General features: G+C 39.8%; 1 protein-coding gene across 1 annotated transcript; it reads left to right on the top strand.

The window, feature by feature from the left end:
• The first annotated feature begins 1,985 nt into the window (after positions 1-1,985).
• Positions 1,986-24,782, top strand: LOC149095802 (cilia- and flagella-associated protein 337-like). The gene is made up of 20 exons (XM_089281441.1): positions 1,986-2,069; positions 2,644-2,727; positions 3,846-3,924; positions 4,655-4,716; positions 5,626-5,721; positions 6,409-6,477; positions 7,542-7,637; positions 7,715-7,830; positions 8,519-8,591; positions 10,123-10,296; positions 11,593-11,706; positions 12,450-12,554; positions 13,864-13,924; positions 15,514-15,645; positions 16,583-16,734; positions 17,298-17,369; positions 19,609-19,738; positions 20,375-20,493; positions 21,876-22,023; positions 22,955-24,782. The coding sequence occupies exons 1-20, from the start codon at positions 1,986-1,988 to the stop codon at positions 23,182-23,184; spliced, it is 2,196 nt and encodes a 731-aa protein (XP_089137567.1). The 3' UTR covers positions 23,185-24,782.
• The last annotated feature ends 674 nt before the right edge of the window (positions 24,783-25,456 follow it).

Raw genomic sequence — 25,456 nt, 5'->3', positions numbered from 1 at the left:
AGAAAGCTGAACATACTACATGTATGACACAATGAATTATAATGTAACGCAAAAACTCGCAGTGTTCAAGTCACGCAAAAACTCGCAGTGTTCAAGTGTCTAGAGGGCCTTCAAGAGGGCCTTTTGCAATGTCATTTACACCACAACCGGATCCTGCAAAGGGCCTATTACATGTGCCTGACGCGAAGCGCGGGAAAACGAGTACGAGCGGGTCACGATTGGTTTTGGTTTTACTTCTGATTGGCTGAGAAAGTGGCGCAGGTTTTTAAGCCAATCGTGTAGCGAAGTGATGCAAAACCAATTACCAAGTGAAACCAAGTGAAAACCGCGTTGTTATGTCTGTATGTGCATTGTAATTAGTGAACTGTTATATTGTCCTGTCTTTACAGTCATGTACTCAGCCCATTTAGACTGTTTCATCTCATGCGCCACCAACTACAAGAACTCCTTGGTGCTAGGCTGGATAGAGAAATCCAAAATGAACATGAGAACGTAAGAACCTTTGTATTTTATTTCATAAGCAAGAACGGAGCAAATTAAAAGAGATTGCTTAGAACTCGAACACATTACATGATTTTCTCGTGTTGTGTGATGTCTGTCTGTCTGTCTGTCTGTCTGTTTGATGAATGTGAACAGCTATTTTTCTTTCCTTGCCGCTTCCTAATAGTTTATCTATTTCTCAGAGGTAACTGAATTAAAGGTGAACAACAAAAAAACTAAAGGTTACTGTGTGGGGGGTGATCTCCTTTTTTTGGCTATGGTCATTTTTCTTATTTTCGTATCTGTACAGAACATAGTTTAAGATTCCTCAAGGTGTGAATGCATTTGACTACAGCGAGAGAATCAATTTGATTGGTGAAGTGAAGTGAAGTGAAAGACTTTATTTAATGAGGGTGACCCGTGACAGTAACTTAAGTTACTGATAAACTTGGGGCCCTCAGCTTAAAATAATCAGAATGCTTAAAATATATTATTTACAATAAAATGCTAAAATACGATATTATTTACAATAAAATACTTAATTAAGTTACTATTAAAAATGGTTACAAATAATAAACTGGACTTACAATTTCAAACATACTACGAATAATAAGAGTTAAAAAATTCCATTAGTTTTCTGAGAGTTAAGAATAGTATTACATAATTTAGCCTTGAACGATTTAACGGACTTCTCTGTTTTTAAAGACCGGGGTAAACTGTTCCAATCTTTAATAGTTCTGACGGCGAAAGTGCGTCCTCCCTCAGAGGCGTTTCTGTGAGAGGGGCATAATAAATTTAAATTACAATTTCTAGTACTTCTCGAATGGACGTCAGAGTTTTTCCTTAATGGTAAGCTTGATCTTAAATATTTACCTGCAAATAACAGTACTGTCTGCAGTTAGATATAGCTCGCTGGCATACAAAGCTCTGCTTTCATGTCCAGTTTGAGCACTCTACTGGGATGAGTCATTACTGTTGCAATTGCGCATGCTCACTAGCTCGCTAGTTTGAGCACTCTGGTAACGGCTTAGATACTACCACATGTGTAGTATTTGGGGCGGCTTTTTAAGCTTAGCCTCCATCCTAGTCTTCAGCACTGCACTGATGAGGCCCAGAAGGCCGAAACAGTACTGTCTGCAGTTACCTGCAATAGATTAGCATATCTGCCAAATAATGTGTTTCTCATTTATTTCTTACATAAACATTTTGATGCTGTTGCTACGAGATGATGCGAGAAGAGACAATCAATGGATTTTGTTTACACTGTCCTCTCCACACCCCACAACAAAATACAATCAAACAAGATCTTTCTTTTGTTCCAATACACTTGCATGGCTGCTGGCCACGTTATTTAAAACGCTCTATATGTACGTTACACTAGTTGTTCAATCATAGCTTTTTTGTTCAAAAAAAAAGCTTTAATTCAGCTATTAAAATAGCTACAGAGGTGAAATCAAATGAAAGTGAAATTTGATCAATCTACACCACAATATATGAAACAGACAATGTTTTTTTCCTTGTCAGCCACTGCCGGTGTTAATCATCATGTGTGTTTGTGGAATCCTTATGTCATCTCCAAACCAGTCGGGGTAAGGTCTCTGTGGTTTGCTGTTTTGTGAAATTTTTTATCATCAGGGTTGTTATGTTCTTTGTGGAAAAAAAGGCGGTGGACTTTACATAACCAAATACAGGCAAAAGTTCATCTTTACAACTGAGAACTTTTCTTAAAGACATTTCATGGCCAGAGCTTGTTTCTTTTTTTTTAAATATTTTTGTTGTTTTAGTAAATAAATGTTTTAGTCGAACTTTATTTCTACAAATTGGACAATATGCATGTATCATTCGGCTTTTCAGCCTGTTGTGGAAACGATGTTGAATAGGAATAGAAAGAAGCCCTTTCTTCTCTTCATAAACACCTTACAAGTTATCCAAGCATTGTTTAAAACGTTTTGAAACCTGATAGTGATAATGAGATAATAGTACTGAAAAGTAGTCTTTTGCACATCCTACGTAATATCTCTTTCCCTAGCATCCATCTAACTGCCCTTTGATGATGGACCTGTGAATTTTCATCTTAACCAGCTTCAAATAAGCACAATAATGAAGTTTCGATCTACAGAAGATGTTCATGTTACATTGCTGTGTTTTTAATGTTTTTTCTAGGTTCTCAGAGGCCATATGCAGAGCGTCATCTCAGTGCGATTCATTGAGTCTAGAGGCCAACTTATAAGCTTGTCAAAAGACAAAGTAAGCTGCTACTTTATAGCTATTGGCCACTTTACAAACGAGAAATCTGGGGCGAGTCTCTTCTCGAAGTGCCTTGTGGGATCGTTACTGGGGACAGTTTAACAAATTGACGTCAGTTTTTCATGCGTCTGTCCTGTTATTGATCATGAATTTCGTCATAACATTGTCAAAGTAGCTGTGGATCGCCGAGTGGATCCGCAGACTACAAAATTGTCAAATTGTCCACTCTCGCTAGTTGACACATCGCATAAATTGTAAATTTCTGTGTCTGTCCGCTTATTGACAATAAAAATTAGCCAATGAGCGCGCGAGAATTTCTGCAGTTATCGTAAAAATGACATCTCGCCTTTTGTCGCCAGTAAAGATCCCACAAGGCACTGTGAGATGATCATGAGACTCGCCTCAGCTGTCTTCTCCTTTCTAAGGTGGCAAATATGTATCAATGAAATTAGAAAAAATTCAAAGAGCTCTTGGATGCTGGTCTGTGTAACGCCATTGATGAGGGAGCGTAAATCAACACGTTCTTTACCTTGCCATACACCTGTTCTGTAATAGATTACAGATAGCATCAAAATGTTGTAAGAACAAAAAAGTGGCACACAGTGTGAAATTCACTTTTTTCTCTCTTTGAAGCCGACTTGTTCTTCCTGAAGTTTGTCTCAAATGTCCCAACTGACTTTCACAGTGAGGACCCTCGAACCGTGAACATTTAACATTTTTGGTGTCTTTCTTCTGTGACTATCAAGAATAAGGGCTCTTCATATTAACAATAGCATTTAACATTTTTACCCTGTAAAAAAGCTAATCTTGTACATGATCTGAACAGCCTTCATTCTTTAGTCACCAAAATAACTGTTCAAAAAAAATATCAAGTATTCATAGTTGGAGTGTCCTTATTGTAACAACTTAGCGGTTTACTGGAAAAGTCGCAACAATTTCTCAAGTTTTCAAAACATTGTCTTCTTTTGCGTTACCAGCTATGTTACTTTTATGGTCTCCATAGCTCTCCACCAATGAGTGCGCGAGGATTCTCATCGTTATTGTAGAAACAACTAAGTGAAAGTCGACTTGTTTCAATGTGGCTTGTGCATTTAGAAGCATGTTTGTGTATAAATCAGGTTCTCCGGATCTGGGACACACACCTTCAAGTTTGTCTTCAGCGTCTGTCTGGGATGTTTCCAAAGGGTCCAGCTGAGGGTAAGACATAACACAAGGTACATGTGATCAAACATTACTGTCCTCCAGGTTACCAGGTTACGACGTTACTGAATATCAATAAGTTACCATACACCCGGGCAGTACGCTCCTTACAAAATACTTAACATGCGCTTCTCACAATGTTACTCAATACACAGGCACTTTCTGACACTCAGTTAGGCGCCTAGTAATAATCAGTAAGGGAGAATGCATGGATCTTCAAAGATTTACACTGGTTGTGCAACGCTTTCGAGTGGAATACCATGAAATATCCCACGAGTCACTTGTATTTTCTCGGTGTACGTAAGAACCTTCAGGGGAGTGTGTATACAAGTGGCGAGTGAGATACGGTATATCACAAGAGAGCGAAGCATAACTATTTTATTCCATGCCATAGAAAATACAGTGACCAAAACAATCATTGCGACATACGCCCGGCGCATGATGGGAAGGTTGGATGTAATACCGTCGAGTATACAACGGATTTCCAGTATTCTGATTGGCTGCATGGCATGGTGTAAAACTCATTAATTAACACACAGCGTTTCTGTTGTCAGAAAGTCTGTTTACCACATTTTCCTCAAAACCGTGCAACTTGGACAGACATAAATCCTAGCGAAATATTTCAACTGGTTACTGGTGTCCGAGATAAGCGGTACACAAGGGATGACCTACAATAAATTTGTATTAACTTTTGTTAATTTTGATATTTTATTTTGTGTCTTACTAGTATCGATCACCATGTATTACGATGAAGAGCACAGTAAACTGTTCACAGCCTTTAATCAGCAGGTAATGAGATGTTACGTTTTACTTTCTGGCGCCACACTATTCTGTTCACCTTTCACTCGCGCAGTTTATGCGAATTGTACGTTGTAAGCAGTATTTGTTTTTTAGCCACTCAGCTGTGCTCTTTTGGAAATCCGCGAATCTGATTGGTTCTGTCATCGTTTTCTATTCGCTGATAAACAACGATCGCGCGTGCTGTTCATGAAACTGAAGATTAGACCTAATTTTAAGCTTAAAAATACACAAAATTGTAGGTTTTGGGCTGTAATCCTTTAGAGTGTCTACTAAAACGCCGAGCAGACTATCGCTCATAGAAAACGAGGGCGAGTAGTCAAATTGCTAAGTAGCCTCGACATCAATTTTTCATTTATATTACTGTATCTAGTGAGTCAAAAGTAATTATAGTCAACATTTTTACCTATATTAGGTAAGACTCCGTCAACACTAATGCTTTTTCTTTTGAAAACGCACACTTTTTGATGCGTTTTCCGACGCTACCGTCCACGTCCACACACACAAATTACGCTCATCGTTTTCAACGAAAACGCGTACATTTGAAAACGCCGTCCAGAATAGAGACATGTGAAAATGCATTTGAAATCGTATCAGTGTGGACAACAGAACCCTTCAAAAACGTTGACCTCATTCACATCACAGGTGACTCAGCAAAAGATGCTTATGGTGTTTCATTGTGTATCTACGTTTCTGAGCGCTTTGGTGTCAACAAGGAAAACGTCGCGAAAGACGGTTATGTAGACGTGAACCTTCCGACGCATTTTCGTTTCGTAAACGCATCGTTTCGAAAATGAATTATTGTGGACGGGGCCTAAATGTCCTACTTAGGGTAAATTTTACGAATGACTTCATCGTAAATCATTTATTGAATAATTGTGATATTCCATTCACTGTCAGCTGACCCTAATGGTAATGAAGCCAGAGGTGAAAGACAGAATTATGAGCCATGAACATCCAGTCACAGCTGCCATTTATAACAGCAAGTTCAATCAGGTCAGTAAACAGACAAACGCTAACAAAGTATTTTAGAGCAAACTTTCTTGGTTCAGCCTTCAGCTGTTGTTGAGACATTTCAGAATGACCCCTTCATCGATCGTTGTTTTGCTTCAACTGCTGAGGCACAAGGGTTAAGAGGAGATTGTAGCAAAGGTCAAACTGAAGAAACAGCCAAATTTGACAACTGTAGGCCTGGTTGATAGAGGGAAATGGTTGCCAAGCCCAAGGAAGTTCTTTGTTGTGTGTTTTTGTTCGATTTTTGGCCTTTCGTGCACAAGCCTCAATACGTGTTTACTTCTGTCAGAGCAACTAACTAAACGTTTTGATTAGTAAACCCAAGTATAGTGTGTGAGAGCAAAATAAAAGATTGTACACGATCGTGAACCTCCCAAAATAAATCTTGACAATTTTTTTCTTTTTCTTTTTCTTTTTCTTTCTTTGCTCCTTTAAAGGTTGCCAGGCTTCATAACCATTCGCCTGCATTATCTATACTCCACTTTCTTTCTTTCTTTTTTTTACATTGAAATATTAAAAGAATCACATTACGAGATCATTTCTGACAGCTTCGGGAACTCGTATTTTTTTCTTTGCGGCCTCATACTCGTGACTAAGTAAATAGATAAATATAACTCATCTGACCAAAGTCTGCATTTGTCATCCTTACACTGTTACGTTACGTTGTAGGTTGTAAGCGCTTGTACTGGATCTGTCATAACTATGTGGATGATAGAGACTGGGCAGAAGGTGAAACAGGTAAGACTAGCAGAAACCTAGTAGCTGCTTTCTTCAATGCCATGTTGAACCGAAAGTTGCAACTTCAGCATTTTTAAGAAGTCTGTTTCAGTCACTTGCAGCTATGTCATGTATCCATATTTTTCTGTCATGTATTTTCAGAAATTTATTTTTCTGTAATGTACTTTTGTTCTACCGCATTTAGCTTAACATGGTGGTAGCCAGCTCGAAAGCCAATGGCCACTCTGAGTACCACGCACATATCTTTTTAGTCTTCTCCTTAACCATATGCTACAAAATATTCCTCGTTTATTGATACTAACTAATATAAAATCTGTAAATACTGCGCAATAAAGAAGTCGAGTTGAGTTGAGTCCAGAAAACCATAACCATTTAGAATCGGAATTTACTGAGTTAGGTACTGACAAACACTAGGGAACATGCTGCGGGGACATGACGCGGGAACATGCTGCGGGGATATGACGCTGGGACATGACACGTGGACATGCTGCGGGGACATGCTGCAGGGAACATGCTGGGGGGACACGCTGCGGGGACATGCTGCAGGGACATGCTGGGGGGACATGACGAGGGGACATGTCCACTAGTGACGACCTTTACAGTTGACGCGAAAACGTTCACATCAGTGTGACTGGCTCATATCAGACTGAAGAACGTCCAGTAGTTTTAAGAGGATTTGCAAAATACGGCACGTGCCGCCCTGATATAACAGTAAAGCATTACAATACCACACGATTGGCTTAAAAAAACCTCACGCCACTTTTTCCTCCAATCAGAAGTAAAACCAAAAACAATCGTTTTACTTGCACACGTTTTCCCGCGCTTTAGTCAAGTACATGCATTTACTTCAAGTTTTGATTAGTTCACTAAATTGTCTGTGTCATTTGTGATTGGCTCGAGTGATTACTTTAGTCTTGGTTTTACGACACTCAGTTGAAGACTGTCTATGATGTAGTGTGTTATAAGTAACAACAGTTGTAAATTGCAGCTGTACAAGCCGTGAAGATTTGATTAAAAACTGATCCTCCTTCATGTGTTACTGCTTTGTTTTATTTTTTCTACAGTTTGCTAATGCTCACGGGAACTCAGAAATAACTACCTTAGCCCAGGATGCCACAGAAACGAGGCTCTTTACAGCCAGTGCTGATGGGACAGTCAAGGTAGAGTTATTCCATTTTAGCTGTTTTTGTCGCTTTCCTTTTTCGCTGAATTTTTTTTGTTGCATTATTTGTTCCAGATCTGGGATTTTAATGGTCACTGTCACCATATCTTGATGGCTGGTAATGGCGACCCAGCAGAGATCAGCCAAGTGCTGTGTTTAAAAAGGATCATTATCGTTGTAGGATGGGACAGGTAAGAGATGATGATGATGATGACGACGACGACGATAGTGCCCTAGGGCTACACTCATGGTCGAAATATCAAGATAAATGTCCCCCCCCCCCCCCCCCGCCGCCTCCTCTTCTTACGCTAATCAATTACGACGTCGACCTAAAAATAATTACTGGGTAGTGGCGAGTTATCTGGACCAATTGCCAAGGAGTATTACTCCTGTTGTTGCGAAGTCCATCGAAGTTTGTACCTTCTCCCTCCTCCGCCACTAGGCTTGCCCAGACATTTACACGAATCAGTATACAATATGCCCTAAGCCAAGGAGTGAGGCTTTGTCGAAGAGTTCAAGCTAAGAGCAGGATAACAGTCTTCACTCTTGATTATGGAGTTACAGTGGAACCGCGATTTTTCGATCCCTCGATTGTTCGAACCTCTGGATAACTCGAACCAAAAGATATTTCTCTCCCCTCCTTCGAACACTGAAATGTTCTCCCCGATTTCTCGAACTACCCGAGTTTCTATCAGAGATTTAAAAACTGAATCCGGATTCCACTATATACGCCGAAAGAGCTAGCCGCATTCCACGGTACCTCTCCTGTAAAGCAAAACGGACTCTACCAAAAATAGAATTAATTTACTTTGCCAGTGAGTTTCCCAGTTTCCCAGTTCCAGCAGCAAGTCAAATTGAACTTGAATTATTTCCTTGCAGGACCATCTCTGTGTTCCGAGACAGTCAGCTGAACTCATTTTACGTCTACCCATCAGAGTGGAAAGGGAGACTGGTAAAAAGTTTGATGATTTGTTTTAAAATGACCAGAGTATATTTTGCATCAGGGCCATGTAAGGGTTTTTAAAACACTCTTATATTAAGAGAGCAGTCTAGTGCACAATAGAATTGACAAATAACAGAACTACATAATCAATTTTGAAATAAAGAATGGATTCAAGAAATTAGTGAGGTCCCAATGAGCCATTCCCCTGAGACTTGCGCGTAGGGAATCATAGTAGTTGTATTTATCGTGCACACGATTTCTTCGAGACATTGCATATAACCAGCATGATTCACTGCGCACGCGTCTCATAGACGGAATGGGGTATTGGAAGTTCTCTGAATTTTTGTAATCCAGTTATTTCTAACTTGGACAGCACGTAGTTATATTGCATTTAGGAAATGGCAAACATGATTATTGTTTCTATGGAGTTTTATAAATCTGCTAGCGTTCTATCACGAATGCCGTTCTCTGATTGGTTACGCTACTCACCATCTATTCTGTTGTAGGTAGTTAGTAGCGTAGCAGTGAGCGCTGGTTAACGAACTGGTGGCTGCTTCTTTAAGTTTTCAAAGTGTCTGTGAAGAGGATTTAGATAAAGTTTTGAACAACTAGTAGATTTATACTAAAACTCGCATAACCTTCCACAATGGGCTAGTGCTGCCACGCCTAGACTATGCTGACACAATGTGGGGAGATCAACCCGGTCTAAGATCAGAAATGGAAAAATTGCAAAGTTTTCAGAACAAATTTGCGAAGAAAATTAAATTAGGGAAGATGTCTTCTTCAGAAGCTCTGAAGTGTCTGAATTGGCTCCCTCTGGCTGGAAGACGTTTTTCTCACCGATATACCGCCGTAGAAAATGCAATCAAACGAGACATTCCGCAACATTTTGAAAGTTTTAAATCGACACTAAGAAGTTCACATGGCTACAACACTAGACATGGCTACTTACCTAGATTGCCTAAACCTAAAACGGAATGCGGAAAGAGAGTGTCCTACTTTCGTTTTACAAATGACTGGATGTCTCTCCCAGTATTTTTAAGAAAGCCAATGCCATGCACAATTTTTAAGAAAAACCTTATAAGGTTCTTAATGGATAAACATTTTTAGAAAAAATGACAGTAGGTAGTTTTGGTAGTTTTAGTAGTTTTAATTATTGTATATTTTTTTATTTTAGATCTGTGATACTTGTATTTCTTATGTTAGATTTTAACACTTTTTATTTCATAGAGGACCTCCCTGAAAACTACGTATTTACGTGACGGGTGCTTCCTCTTTAAAGATTGTTTTTATTATTATTATTATTATTATTATTATTATTATTATTATTATCAAACAATTAGATTATTCGCTCTCGATTTCTATGCGTGATAGAAATCTTGAACTCTTAATCTAATTGTTTAATAAAAACGCGATTTTAAACCAATCAGCGCGCATAATGTCTTTGGGCTATATTCTAAATATGAATAAGAAACTTGCATGGACGCGGTGCAAGCTAACACACAACCTTTCATTTGCACCGTTTGGCTGTATTCATCAGGAGCACCAGGATGATGTATTATCTGAAGCTTTCTGTCCTCCAACAACACTGGCCACGGCAAGCTATGACGGTGAAATAGTGCTCTGGAATTTGAACTCAGAACAAGCTTTCAGGCATCTTTCGTCACATGCTAAAAGGAAACCCACGCGTTCTTCTAGAAGATCGAAAAAGACGGTATGTAACGATTTATACATTTGGATGTTGGTTTTTTTAAAACAAAAACAGATAAACCCATACAGTTACTATAATTCCTATTTTGTAACAGTGTAATGAATTGTAACGAAAGTTAGCTAGTACAGTTCAGACTATGCGAAGTTTTGATAAACGTTATTTTTTTTTACTTTCTTCGCTTGATATGGCCCATCAAAATTTAGAGCTCTGTTCAATTGTTTGAAACATTGTGATCCGACATCATCTGAAGTTATTGGTGAAAGTGTTGGAACCGCTTAATCATCCTCTCCTAAAATGCTGGGCAAAAAAATGGTTCAAGATATTCCAAACATGCACAATGTATTGGAACGTATTGCGTTCGTTGTCTCTAGAAGGGCTATCAACTTGAGAAGATGTTGACAAAACGTTTGAATCGTTGAAGCAAGATTTAGGAATTTGCTTATGGCAAACATGGCGTGACTTATTTAGGCCCTGTCATTTGGTCCAAACTCGACATATCTATTCGATCGTCTGAATCATTGGACACTTTTAAAAAGCGCATCAAACTGGTTAATTTCACAAGCCTGCTGGACAGTACTTGTAAAGACTGTTTTTTTTTTTTTTTTTTATGTAACAACTAACAATAGACTTTATTGCATGACTCATTGTTTGTTTTATATGTCTTTCAATACTTACAAATGTACATAGTGGGAGGCGCGGTGGCGTCATGGTTAGTGCGCTCTTCTCCGGATTGAGCGGTCCGGGTTCGAGCCCTGGTCGGGGACATTGTGTTGTGTTTTTGGGCAGGACACTTTACTCTTACAGTGCCTCTCTCCACCCAGGTGTATAAATGGGTACCGGCGAACTTAATGCTGGGAGGTAACCCTGCGATGGACTAGCATCCCATCTAGGGAGGAGTAGAAATACTCCCAGTTGCTTCATGCTACAGAAACCGGGATAAGCTCTGGCCTGATGGGCCACTTGGCTCGCATGCAGACTTCACCTTTTTTTACCTTTTACACATGTACATATATTTTATATTTTATTAGTTATAGATAAGTAATTGTAGTTAGGTGTCCCCAATTAGTGTACGCTAGCGACTTCGACACACTAATAAAGTTCTTATCTTATCTTGCCTTATCTTATCGTCAGGATGGCGTCGAAAACCGTGATAAGGTCTATTGTGGTTTGCTATCCATCTCAGTTGTCCTTAGTTGTCCTCAGTTGTAACTTTTGTTCTCGTTTGACCCATTATAGTGATTTTGTTTTTATTTCCTTGTTTTGCCAAATTGTTTACTGACTGCATTTGTCTCATAGCAGAAGATCACAAGTACTCGTTCAGTGGAAACAGAATCGTTTTTGAAGCCACCACAAGCAACGGATCGCTTAAGCTCTGCAACATCCGTCACGTCTGAACAGTCACGCAATGAACAGGTAAAGAAAGTGAAACTTAGGCGTTCGTAATATTCAGGATTTCGTATGATAAGATTCTATGATATGCGACATCTATGGAAACTAATTAACAATTATTAGACGAGGTTGAGCAAAATAGCATGATTTGCCGTTGGTGACCAGATAAATTATTTGCCAAAGCCGAAGGCTGACGCAAAAATTGATGACTGAGCTCAATAATTGCAGGATGACCAAGAATTGATAACCGAGTTCAATAATTATTTATCATTCGATCGCCAAGTTTGTTTTCATATTTAAATAACTCTTTGACAGCCCAGTGAAGCAATCTTCCATTTTTCACTCAGCTTGCTTTCATTTACGCATGAGCAGACATTTAGTCGTTCCTGCGCTTGAGCAGACCATTATTTTATCCATTTTTCTGCAGGTCACGTGGTGGGCTGTCAGCCAATGAAAAGGAAAAAAAAATACATCGTATGATAATTAACAATTATTCCACGTGCGCGCGTTGGATATGAACTGGCTATAATCAGTCATCTCCAACAAGCGCAAGTGGAATAATTTTTTTATTAAAGACGCCCCCAAAATATAGAAAGCTAAAGTAGGACAAAAATAAAAACGCCCCAAAAAATCACGCGTACGCTTTCCATATTTGTAGAGCATGGTATAATGGCTCATAACCCGTGATGGCTAAGCCAACTCTAGAATTGCATTATCCAATGATTCAGTTTTTAATAATGAGAATTATTTTTCGTTCTCTTTAACAGGATGATTTTGGTTATGCTGTGACCAAACTGATGTTTCTGAATGAGAGACCGATGTCGGCTTCCAGTGTAGGAGCCAATCTGGTGTCGTGTAACGCTAGTGGATGGGTAAGAATGTGTAGAGTCATTTGAGGGGAAAAGGGGTTCCCATATAATAGTGACAGGGCTGCTCAACATTGATGTAACATGTAGTCTCTAATGGGGATCAGAACCTCATCTTATGGGTGCGGCTCCAAGCAGTGAACCTTCCCAGCGTCATACAGGAGACAGTGTGGCCGATTGGATAGGGCGCTGATGTTATTATCCAGAGGTCCTGGTTTCAAGTTCTGTACCCTAACCTCCTCTGTTATACCTTGCTATGGCCAAGATGTTAAGTTGCCTCTCTGTTGCGTTTTTTAACTATGTTGTGTTCGTGATTTAGATTTTTCTCGACACAACATGAGTAAGTAAATCATTTTTTTCCATACAGTGGAACCTTCACTATCGGCCACCTCTCTACAATGGCCACCTCCCTGCAACGGCCACGTCTCTTCAACAGCCACTTTTTCTCGGCGGACCGTCTATACATTCACCCTCATTTTAACCTATCTACAACGGTCACCTATCCACAAAGGCGACAGTCACTAGATAAAACACAGATAAAACACTTGGTCAAACGCGTCCGAACTGTAAATAACCTCTCGACAACTGCCAGTTAATCAATTAATGACGAACGGTGAATACAAAATCATCCTTTTTATTGGAAAAGGTCACCAAACTTGATCCCTACTACGCGTCGTTGGTCTTTTTTTCTATTTAGTTTTTGTTTTATTGATGCATTTTGATTGTGTTACGTATTTATAGGTTAAAATAACCATTTTTGAGAAATATAAATGTTGCACCTGATATCACAATCCTACCTCTCCATAAGGGTCACCTCCCTATAACGGCCACTTTCCTCTGTCCCCAAGGTGGCCGTTGTAGAGAGGTTCGACTGTATACCTTCTCCTTGTAGAAATGTACTCTTCCAACAAACGCCCTAAAAAGTACTCGATAAATGCAGAACGTCAAGACCCTCTTTCACCATGGGGGATTTGGCAATTGAGTGGAAGTTGGTCCTGTAAAGGTTTAGTTGAATATTCCACTTTGAATGAAAAGTGCATCAGTGTGTTAATTGTGAACACAGGATTTACAAGGTTACTTGTCATAGCCCAGTGACTTTTGCTTCAAATTAGGGGAGCATGGACCATCCCCATAATTTTCAGTACTTGGTGCGAGCGTTTGAGCGCCAGTGTCAACATACTAGTTCCCTTTCTGACCTCCACACATCTCTTATATTGCTTGCTGGCGACAGATGTGTAAGCTTCGGTAACACAGGGACATAAAGAACGAATAATGTAACATTTCCACAATCATTTTCTCTTCTTATTTTTCGCAGGTCCGATTTTGGAACACACAAAAATCAATGTGTGTGGGGCAGTTTTTAGCACATGAACACGGTGAGTACGGGGATCAGAGCCACCTCAAAATTTCGAAGAGTTTAGGTGTATCTATGGACCCCGTCGGCAGAATTTTGAACTTTGGAAAACATTGTGTCTGATCATGTCAATTTTCAACTTCACAATGCAAAGTGTGGGTTACTGAGTCGTGTTTGAGTTATAAGCGCTTAAAGCTAAAATTAAGGGTGTTTTTAACTGGTTATGCTGTTGCTATGGAAACCTATTATGACTTGAAGATAAGATCACCACAACCTATTCCCCAATGATCGGGCATTTGTGTGATAAAGCCAATGATTGGTAGTATCAATCCGTCAAAGAAAAAGTATCAGAAAACGCCGGACGCTATTGCGAGCTACTTTAACCCTTTGAATACCAAACTTTCGCCAAAACAATACCGTTTTTAACCGTTTAGCCAGGTTTTTTGGTTGCCATGACGCTAAATAAGCCTAAGGTTTGCTGAAAGCTTTTTTTTGCCAAAAGGAGAGATTTTTCGAGGATTAGGTACAAAATTTAGCAATATTTCAATTCCGGGCATGCGCATAAGCCAAAATTTGGACTTTTTTGCCATTAACCATTCTCAATTTTGTTTGTTGCCTCTTTCCTTTCTTTTTTTTCTCGGCCCTTTTACTCTGGCCACCTTTTGCGTTGCATGTTCTTTCTGGCTGCGGTGAAAAGTTGGATGTTAATTACGGGCGAAGCCAAGAAATGGACCTTGATCAATCCAATCTCGTTCCCAGAGTCTTCGTTCCGCTTGACCAGCGGTCGGAAAACGAGAGCTCTGGGAGCAACCATTTTGAAATAACCGAATAGACCAATTTCGATATATTAAAATTCAGCCTAACACAATAGACCTCAGAACGAGGCTGTGGGGAATAAACCCCACAAACTCTGTATTTATCCCCCAGAGCCTCGTGCTGAGGTCTATTGTTTTAGGCTGAATTTTAATATATCAAAATTGGTCTATTCTGCCCATCCGTTTCACTGCGCAGTCTGCATCTATGGCGCATGCCTAAGATGGTTGCTCCCAGAGCTCTCGTTTTCCGACCGTTGGTCAAGGGGAACGAAGACTCTGGGAACGAGATTGTGATCAATCATAGGCGTAGTGGACCATTTTACGACCGTTTTTGCACCAAAACTGATAACGTTTTTCGATTTGCGACGTCGGAATGTCGTCGATATCTAAACCTGACCATTGTACGGAAAGGCCTAGCCTAGTACTACTATCTGCTGATCAAGAATATCTGAAGACATTTAAATAGATGACGTCACAAGTGGCACAAAGAGAACGACTATTAATTACGCGTATGCGTAGTTGGGGCTCAAAGTGTTAAATAGATGTTTTTGAATCAAATCAAATACAGTCTTTATTCACACTATGCTCATCACAGTGGAAGAAAAAAAATACAGAAAACAGTAGAAAAGAAAATAAGGATATTTAACCGAGAAATTTGTCAATTGTGAATACTTGCGGAGAAGCCAAAGTAGCAGACCTTTCAAGTTGGCTGCCAGCAGAGCTCTCATCAAAGACAAAGGGGAAGAAACGAAAAAGTGTGCAATAGGTAAATCTAAATTTCCCGTTATGTTTTTAGCCGGATTTCTAACAATGACTGTAGATGAAACAAACTCGTACCTTGTAACTGGCGATGCGGAAGGAGTCATCAAAGTTTGGGACATCTCTGAGTATTGTGCTGCCTGTACAGCTGATGATGACAGCCCGCCACGTAAGTCTATATTTGATATTTAAGGTTTAATTTTGTAACAATCATTTGCTCGTTGGACAAAAGCTCATTTCTTTGTGTAATGCCCTTTGTATGCTGCCCTATAGGAATTTTTCTATCTGGCGCCACTCGCATTGTCTCAAACGGGCAATGGCTGCGGAGATTTTCGAACTCCCAAAAAGTGGATTTCTTAATATTTTGCTCATCTCGCTTATGAAACGAAGAAAACGTTGAAATTTTCTATTACGTTCAGCAATTCATAAGAGTCTAAACGCTTTGATTTTTATCATAATCTTTTAAATATTTGTTTGTAGAAGTATTCGTGTCGTTCTAAGTTATATTTTTAATGTAGGTGTAGGCCCCTAGATGAGCCCTTTGAGTTCTTGGGGCAAACATATATTTTAATAATACTTGTGAAAAAAATAGTTCGTGGCAAGTCTGTCTTGGCGTTTTGTCTCGACCAAGAAACTTTTCAGAGACCTTTCAGAATTTAACAGCAAACTCGTTGAGCATCCCAATCAAAGTCCCGCGTCAGACTTGCCACGAACTAATTTTTCACAAGTATTATTAAAATATATGTTTGCCCCAAGAACTCAAAGGGCTCATCTAGGGGCCTACACCTACATTAAAAATATAACTTACACTAGAACGACATAAATACGTCTACAAAGATTATGGTAAAAATCAAAGCGTTTAGACTCTTATGAATTGCTGAACGTAATAGAAAATTTCAACCAACGTTTTCTTCGTTTCATAAGCGAGATGAGCAAAATATTAAGAAATCCATTTTTGGGGAGTTCATAACTCTCAGCCATTGCCCGTTAGAGACAATGTTTGAATTAGAGAAAAAATCTTCAGTATAGCTATGGCATCGACGTTTAGTGAACGGTTGACATGTAACACTTAAAGTAAGCCCTTCATTTTACCTCCTTTGTTCCAGCCCTTTTCAAACAGTTCCAACCACATACCGACACCATCAACAGCATTCAGTTGTTTACTCGCTCAGAGAGGCTGCTGGTACTTACGGCATCCAGCGACTGCGCCGTTGCAGTGTGGGATATAGAAGGCCGCCATATTGGAATATTTGGACAGGTAAACTGGTCTTGTCTTTGTTGCTTTTAACCGCTGACAATGAGTAATCTTTTCTTTACATGGTATAAATGTCAACAAATCCAAGGTTTGTAGAAATATGAGAGCCATCAAGCACTCCTTGGCACATTTTTTGGCTAAGAATCTGAGTAACTTTGAAATGTTTCTCAATATGTACGTTTGCCTTACTTCCTAACCCATGTGGAAGTTTCGAAGAATGAGAACTAAATCTTGCCAAACAACAAAACGTGAGCAGCTAGCTGTAGCAAATATTAAGTAGTGGATGGCCAGACAAAATGTTCTCTGTTTCCTAAAAGAAATTCTTCCAAAGAACTACTTCTTCAGGTTGTTTAATATTTAAGCTATTTAAGCCGTTTTCACCCAGTCAGTACAAAATAGTTTAGTTGTTCCTTTCACTGTGTTAGTGTACATTTTGTGGCATAGAGCGTCTTGCTAGTCTGCAATCCATTGCTTTAAAAACGGCAATTCACAGCTTTAAACGCAGATTAGGTAGTTCTGGGAGTAAAGAGGTATAAATCTAAGCTCAGTGCGTTGTTCTGTCACAGGAGGAGCACTGGAAAATCGAGCCCATCTCCAAGGAAGAAAGGGAGGCTGAACAAGCTAAGGAGGCGGAGAAGGTCATTGACAAATAGCTTCTACAACTAGCCGTGCTAATATATAGATTTAGGCCAGCCTAAAAGCGTAGCTCCTGGGCCGGGTTGTTCAAAGCCCGATTAAGCTAACCCAGAAAAAGGTAGAATTTTGATTTGAGTTTTGTAACTTTGCGGTGAGGTTTTCTGTTTATTGTTTGGCCTTCTGTTTTGAGTTTTAATAATCACCATATACACAAAACAAAACAGCAAAAAACATTTGTATGTAAGAAAAAGTTATAATTCTGTTAACTTTTTATCCTGGGTTAGCGTTAACCGGCTTCCGAACAATCCTGCTCTGTTTCCAACAAGTTAACATAATATGAGCCCGCGATCTAATCGATAACCAGCACTTGGTCAGCGGTCAACTTCAAAAACACGTGACCTCGAGAAGGTATAAACTTGAGTCCGCGATATGGTCACGTGATACTGGTCAGCGGATACCTTGTTTTGACAGGTGTCACTTGATCATAACATGGATGTGCAATATCAAGGAAGTACACGGTAACCCAAGGCTGCATGTCTCTGTCAACCTATTATTTGGAGTATGGCCGCCATGTTGGGCAACTCCGCCGCCGCCGTCGTCGTCGTCGTGCGTACGCGCCCACGAGCAATACTGCTAGCCATGATAGCCATGAGAAAATCAACTCATGGGTTTCCTTTTCTTTCCTATATGAGTATGGGGCTCCGCTTGGCGGCCCTTCGGGTCGCCGGAACTCCGCTAATATACTGAGGGCTGCCTCAGGTCAGGAAATGGTCAGAGGAAAGTGAGGAAATTTAATTTCAGTCAGGGCAAATTGGCATTTTAAAACACGTTATGGATAATTAAGAATATAACACCGCTGAATTACCACCATTGAAGGCTAGAAAAAGGCATTTCTGGTATCTTGGGATCTCAACGATATTTTTCTTAATGAAGAAGGCGGAAACGTTTGAAAACTGATCAGTCTAAAATGTATGAGTGGAAAGGACGGCTATAATGGCAGGCTGGAGGCCGCTACTATATCTAACATTTCGTTTTTACTTGGTCAGGGTTATATATGTTATTAGCCGGCTGGGAGGTCCGTATAGGGAAAAACTGTGACCGAGGTCTTGAAAATGCTGAGATCCGAGCTCACAGTTCAGCCCAAGGTCACAGTTTTTCCCTATACGGACCGACCCTAAGCCGGACAATAACATGTATATCTTTTTTTCTTGCGGTAAGTTGGCTTTCAAGTGGGTTTGTTTACGCAACTTTGTCAATGAATTGGCTTACGCGCCGTCTACGGACTCTACAAACCATTGGTAAAAAATCTAACGAGCGAACGAGCGAGTAACTCAGATACTAGACAAAGAAAGATGTATTAAAGAACAGATTTATACCGAACTGCTTTATGTTAGTTGCATTTAGTTCACCATTGAAGTTCTCTAAAAGTGTTTTTCCGGTGTGAAATTTCGTGCAAAGTTTGAAGTTGTACTACAAAAACAATTTCTGTCAGTCGTTGCGAATCACTCGAAATCAGACTTTTCTACCGTAAATTGAGTGGCAGATAGCGAGGAAATTCGTGAAGTGTATTCCACAGAAATTCTCTTAAATACGGCAACGATCGGTGAGGTAAACTCGACTGAAATTGACTCATTTTGTACTTAAAATTGTACAGAGAGAGACAGAGGATTACGCGCCATTACAGCGCCGAGCTACAAACAGCCAAAAAGACTCTCACAACTTCAGAAAAACTCAATTGAATTTACTTACAGTGACTTTCCTTGCCATTCAGAGGTGAATAGAGATAAACTTGCGTTGATTAATCGTCTATGGAAGTGTAAAAAGGGCGAAAGATGACGATTACCGCTAATTCATTCGCGAAAATAGATCAACGTTACGGATTCCGCCCGCTCCAGGAACCAATCAGACTGCAGGATTTGTTGAATTCCGCCCGCTCACGAGCTGAGAAAAAGATAAATTATATTATCATCAGGGAATATTAAGGGAATTTTAATCGCAATGTTTAGAGAGGAAGCCACATCAGCCGTAACTGGTTTTCATGTGGTTCCTCTATCCTAGTCGAATTGGAATTTGGTGATGCTGGGTTTTTTTGTGGAGGAGTCGAACCTGGGCCACATTGGTGGGAGGCGAACGCTCTCACCACTGCGCCATCCCTGCTCCCCTAAATTTTGAAAAGTGATGTCTGTGGTAACCACGATAGAGTCTTCAATGCAAATATATGTGCTTCTTAACTTGAAACAGGAAGAGTCTGATAGCGAAAATGAAGAAGAACATCAGGAAGAAGATGGCGAAGTAGATGATGTTCAGCTCTTTGCTGATGAAAAATTTGATCCTGAATTTAGGGTTTCCACATGGGAACAAACCATACTTGGTAAGTTGTTGTGATTTGGACTGTCTGCTTTTGACCTATGAGTGGGAACCAATCATACTGGGTAACCTGTTTTGACTTTAGCAAGCAGCTTTTGACATATGAGTGGTAAGCAAACGAGATGGCACATATTATGAGTATACGATTTGTTAGCGGTGAATGGTTCTGTGAAATGAGTACGATGCTTGTCGAAAAATTAACTATACTTGTTTGTTTTGAATCAGAAAGTTTGCTTTTTGAACTTAAGTCTTGACTTGTCACGGCCACTTTTGAGAAAACGTGTTCGTTTGCGGTTTTTCTGTCCTCATGTAAACAATACAACTCAACTAAAAATTGTCTGAAATCGTTTTCCGTTAAATGAAATTACATTTTAGTAAACGGTAAATAACGGTATTTGTCTGAAAACTTGAAACTTTTAACACATAAAGAAAAAGGTTTTCTTTCCTTGTTGCATTCATTTTTTTCGGTCTGTCGAATGGAATTATTTAGAAAAAGTTATTAATAACAGCATGGGGTTATAACTACATATATAACTCAGGAGTCTTGAAGAAAACCTCGTGTAGTTGCAGTTTCTTGTACTAGGATGTAGGGAAATAGGTAAAATAGAAAATCAGTAAACACTCTCTCGTTTTGATTTAGGTAAGGCTTATCAGGAAAAGAGAATCGATAAACGAGAAAGACGACAGCCTCAAGTCATTCCTGACCTTCCATATCTGAACTGGGAGAAGACAGGTCAGGCACCTGCAGGACCTTATGCGGTATGTAAGGATTTTATCCTACAGTAAACAACTGTTGTAGGTCCAAAGGACGTTTTCGAGTTAGGTATACTGCGCAAGCGCGCTGAACAAAGTGTGAAGTCTGCGAGTGGAAATGACAGAACTATACTGGAACCTAGTTATAACGAAGGGCCAAAGGACTAGCAAAATGTGCTCGCTATAACGAGGTTTCATTATACGTGGATTCTTTTCCATACATTTGACTATCACTGGGGCGAAGAATACGTTCGTTATGCCGAGGAAATCGTTATGAAAATGTTCGTTAAATCGAGGTTCCACTGTCGTGGCTATGCTGTTTGTTAAAATCTGTAAAACGCCCTGTTTTACTACACCACTTGTTTTCACGTTGTTTCTTTGTAACTTAAGTAGAAAATGAACAATGTAAGAGATAAATTAATAAAGATGGTGAATTTTAAGCTCGGTAATGAAATGTGAAGGTGAATTAATCAACATGACACGAGCGTGGGACAAAGAAAAATTCTGAGTCCCTGACAGGAAACGAACCTATGACCTCCCGAACACCGGGCGGGCGCTCTATCCACTGAGCTACGAGAACTCATGGAGAGCGAGGCCATTTAACTGAGTTAATATATGACAGGTGTCCTGCATACTGCTAGGATCAACGCTATCGAAGTCATCTTGAGTAGTGATAAATTAATAAAGATGGTGAATTTTAAGCTCGGTAATGAAATGTGAGCGCCCGCCCGGTGTTCGGGAGGTCATGGGTTCGATTCCTGTCGGGGACTCAGAATTTTTCTTTGTCCCACGCTCGTGTCATGTTGATTAATTCACCTTCACATTTCATTACCGAGCTTAAAATTCACCATCTTTATTAATTTATCACTACTCACGATGACTTCGATAGCGTTGATCCTAGCAGTATGCTGGACACCTGTCATATATGAACTCAGTTAAATGGCCTCGCTCTCCATGAGTTCTCGTAGCTCAGTGGATAGAGCGCCCGCCCGGTGTTCGGGAGGTCATGGGTTCGATTCCTGTCGGGAACTCAGAATTTTTCTTTGTCCCACGCTCGTGTCATGTTGATCAATTCACCTTCACAATGTAAGAGATGTTAAGTAATACATTGGCCATCTTGTATACCGGGTTCGGCCGAAGCAGAGAGGCCGAGAGTGTGGAAGGCGGGTCAGTAGTTTTTGTGCTCTTGCAAAGAGATGGAGAGATAAAGAGATGTTTTTAGAAGTTGTATTAAATACTACGGACAGAAAAGATCGCTTTTAAATCAATGGCATTCGTGAACTCTTATAAAGTTTCAAAAGATAACTTCTTTTGACAAACTGAACGAAAGCCGTCGCGAGTACCATTATAAATTAGGCTGTATCATCTAAGTGCACTGTATATTTCAGTCATTAGAGACATCAGACTTGCAAGATGTAGGTGCCATTCAAAAGCCAGACTTTGTGGCCCATCCCGAAAAATATTTCAGCGAGAGATCGGCAGGAAAGCGTCGCAGCACAGATATCACATTGCCTACTTTACCCAGTGTAACTGATCGTAAGTAACATTTCTTCTTAATACGATATGATTATCCTGTTTGAGATTTAAGGTCGGGACACACTAGGAGACATGTTGAGGGTACATGAACCGGGGACATGTGGTAGCAACAATTTTTCTCGTGTGACTTGTCGGATTTTAAGAAAATGTTCTGTTGAGGGGACAATAAGCCCTTATTGACTGGTCCCAAGGGAAAGAGTGAGTGTTGCTTTGAGCTGGGAGGTATAACAAAATGTTTTGTCAACACATTCCATGAAATTCAGTTGGCTTGAATTCGTGCGTCATGAAGCACGGACAAAATGACCTCAATTTTCAAAGTGGCGTCGTGTGCACTGCTCTTACAAACTGTCCCCGCAGCAATACGTATTTATGCCTCATACCGCTTCGCTTGCACCAGCTTGAGTACTGTCGACCACGCAACATGCGTTCTATGCGTTGGGCTTGTCCCCGCGTCACGTCCCCGCAGCATGTCCCCTAGTGTGTACCGACCTTTATTGCTACTACCGAACGTGTTGTTAAACTATGTTTAGCCTTGGGTATAAACTACGCGTTGTGCTGCAGTACAAGGTCTATAATTTAAATTCGTTATCAGGATATTTAGGTAAAAAATTTACGGGATACAGGATATTTTGGGAAAAATTAATGGGATATTTAGATCAGATCAGACGGGACATCGAGTAGAAAATCGTTGATTTTGCAATAGGAATTAACGGAATACGGGATGTTAAGGCCAAAAAATAACGGGATGTGCAGTGGAATACTCTGACCCCTCCCCCCCCCCCCCCTTCCGCCCCCCACACCTAAGGGGGCCTCATTTTGGCGTCTCTTGGATAAAGAAAAGAAAGGCAATATTGGGCCGTCGTAGTGACTGGTTGTTCTAATATTCTTCTTGTCAAATAATTGACATATTGTCCCCATTTTAATTCCCTAGACCTACAAATGCGTTACGACGAGAAAAGCCTTTTTCCAAAATACATCCTGGAAATGGAAGCCAAAATGAAAGCAACGCATGCACTGGGACTACGCGTGTCACGTGGGGCACGTGCACGTGGTGATTCATTACAAACAAAGTCACGTGGGTCGCACGATACTCCTCAAGCCAATTCCAAGAAACTGGCAGGGTGGAGAGTTCTGTTGGCCGGTAAAGGCAAGGATATGTAGCAGTGAAATTGCTCTTTTAACGATGGGATTGTCAAAGGAAAGATTTCAGTCAAGGAGAGATTTCTGCCATGTTTGCCACATCACAACACGAATACGCCACAGACTACACCGAAATTGTTGTATTTACATCTATTCGTAGTTGCTTCCCCATGTCAAGCTATGTAAACTCAATTTGCATTGATAATTGATTCCCTGGGGATTATGCAAATGACAGTATAGAAAAATTTACATTTGTTCCACCCCATAATCACTCTACTCGACGCCTCGAAAGCTTTCTGCTTCTATTTTCGCCTGGTATTAGGCTTGTCCCAAGCCTGAGCGATTCCCTATAACTTATTACCATGTTATGAATAACAATACACAATGTAAATACAGGTCAGTTCCAAACAAACAAAGAAATTTCCTTGTCGTGGGTCATGTTTTCCACGCAATCCAGTTGCAAAGGATTATTATTGGCGTGATTCTTTTCTCGTATACGAACCAATCAGCTTATGAACTTTATCTCTTGTTTTCAACCCCAACACAATAAGGTCATACACGGAATAACATTCAATATTGTAACGGTTTTCAGTAGTCTTACCCTTGTACAACAGTATGCAATCATGCAATCCTTACGCTAGTGCAGAGACGTAGTGCAAGGTTCATTTCTTCGTCCTCTCAAAATAATCTCGTGGTGGCAGAAACGAACGTTTCTCCTCGGATTTAGAATCCTAGTAGCGGGGTGTAGCTATATTTGTTGAAATACAAGTATTGTAGACAAAATATCACATTGTCTCAGTTAGTGAAAAATTTCTTTTGGAGATTTTTAATTTATTGGATGAATGTTAAATCAGAGCTAATTACTGATTCCTGAAATTTTGAGGTAGAATCGTAACGCTTGAAACTAAAGGAGCTACGTCACAGTTTGCGCATCTTAGAAAAATTAGCCTTCGTTCCTTGTTTGTAATCTCTGTTAATCTTCTCTTTCCTTTATTAACCATCCTTGTTCCTTTATGGTTTGTTATTATCTCTGGTGTTTTTCTATCGTAGTTAACATATATTTTAAGGTTTCCTTCAATGTAAAGACAATTTTTACGTGGCCAAAATAACTCAAAATACGGTTACTGAGCTACTTTAAAACGTCATTAAAACAACTGCTGCTAAGTGGTTCCTTACGGAAAATCGGTCGTTCATTTTGGTCATGTAATGTTTGTATTGTTCAAGTTTCGCACATAATGATTCAAGACTTGAGCAAACAATAATTGAAGGAAGCAAAAAAATCTTGGAACATTTTGCATTTTATTTTTTTTTAAAACGAGGGCTCTTTTACTCCCTTAGAACTATAGTAAATTGGCCACCCAGCATAAACTGCTTTAAAATCTGTTTTTATTCGCCGCTTGTCATCATTCCTATTATTACTTACATCAGCATGTTACAATACCTTTTTTCGTACTTCTTTGTATTTAATCTACAAGCAAAGAACAATCTGAGTTGTAAATACACTGTATATAGAGACTATGAGAACATCTCGTTGTGTTCTGTAGACTGATAAATTATACATGTAATTAAATATAAACTATCGTTCTTCATTTAATGACTGAATAAAACTTGTCAATCCACGTACACCGCGTTTTTCTGGAATGCCTCGGTTCTGTTTTAATACCCGAGAACTGGCAGCCAGGGTGGCCTTTTTGATGTACGTCTTGTCGATTCCCTGCAACTAACCCTTCTAATTTTTCTTTTATAATCAACTATAACTAGGCTCTCAAACGAATTGGTACACCTTAATATTGAGCATTTGCTGCATAGTTTGAGCGTCATGCCTAGCAGACTCGTACCCAGTTGCTATTTACGTGTTTTTAAGGGAGAGAAGATTGGATACTATAGTGGATGACCCTTCCCATGACACCTCGCACGCCTTAATCCACCCTAGTATTTAATCTTCTCTTCTCCCCCCCTCTCCCCCCAACCAAAACAAAAAACAAAACAAAAAGAAACACGTAAATAGCCACTGGGTACGAGTCTGTTATGACTAGTGTTTCATTGAACAGTTTACTCGCTATGCTTCATGTTACACAAAGGTGGCTGGCGTCATTTTGCGCGCGCTGTTATCAGACACTGCACTTGACTGGGTTTCTTCTCTCATTAGTTGTCAGGTTTATACACCAAAAGTTAAATGAGTTTTTTTAAGCAACAAAACTTCGTGTCATCCAAATCGCACTGTAATCATACTCGTGGTTAAACAAATCGGACACCAACTTCGGATACGTCTGATTTTAGTAATCACGGATAC

The sequence above is a fragment of the Orbicella faveolata genome, unplaced genomic scaffold, assembly GCF_042242905.1.
Source record: "Orbicella faveolata isolate gen_17 unplaced genomic scaffold, um_ofav_v1 contig_48, whole genome shotgun sequence".
In the NCBI taxonomy this organism is placed as follows: domain Eukaryota; kingdom Metazoa; phylum Cnidaria; class Anthozoa; order Scleractinia; family Merulinidae; genus Orbicella; species Orbicella faveolata.
The sequence above is the reverse complement of the archived record's forward strand: the minus strand, read 5'-3'. Positions and strand labels throughout refer to the sequence as shown.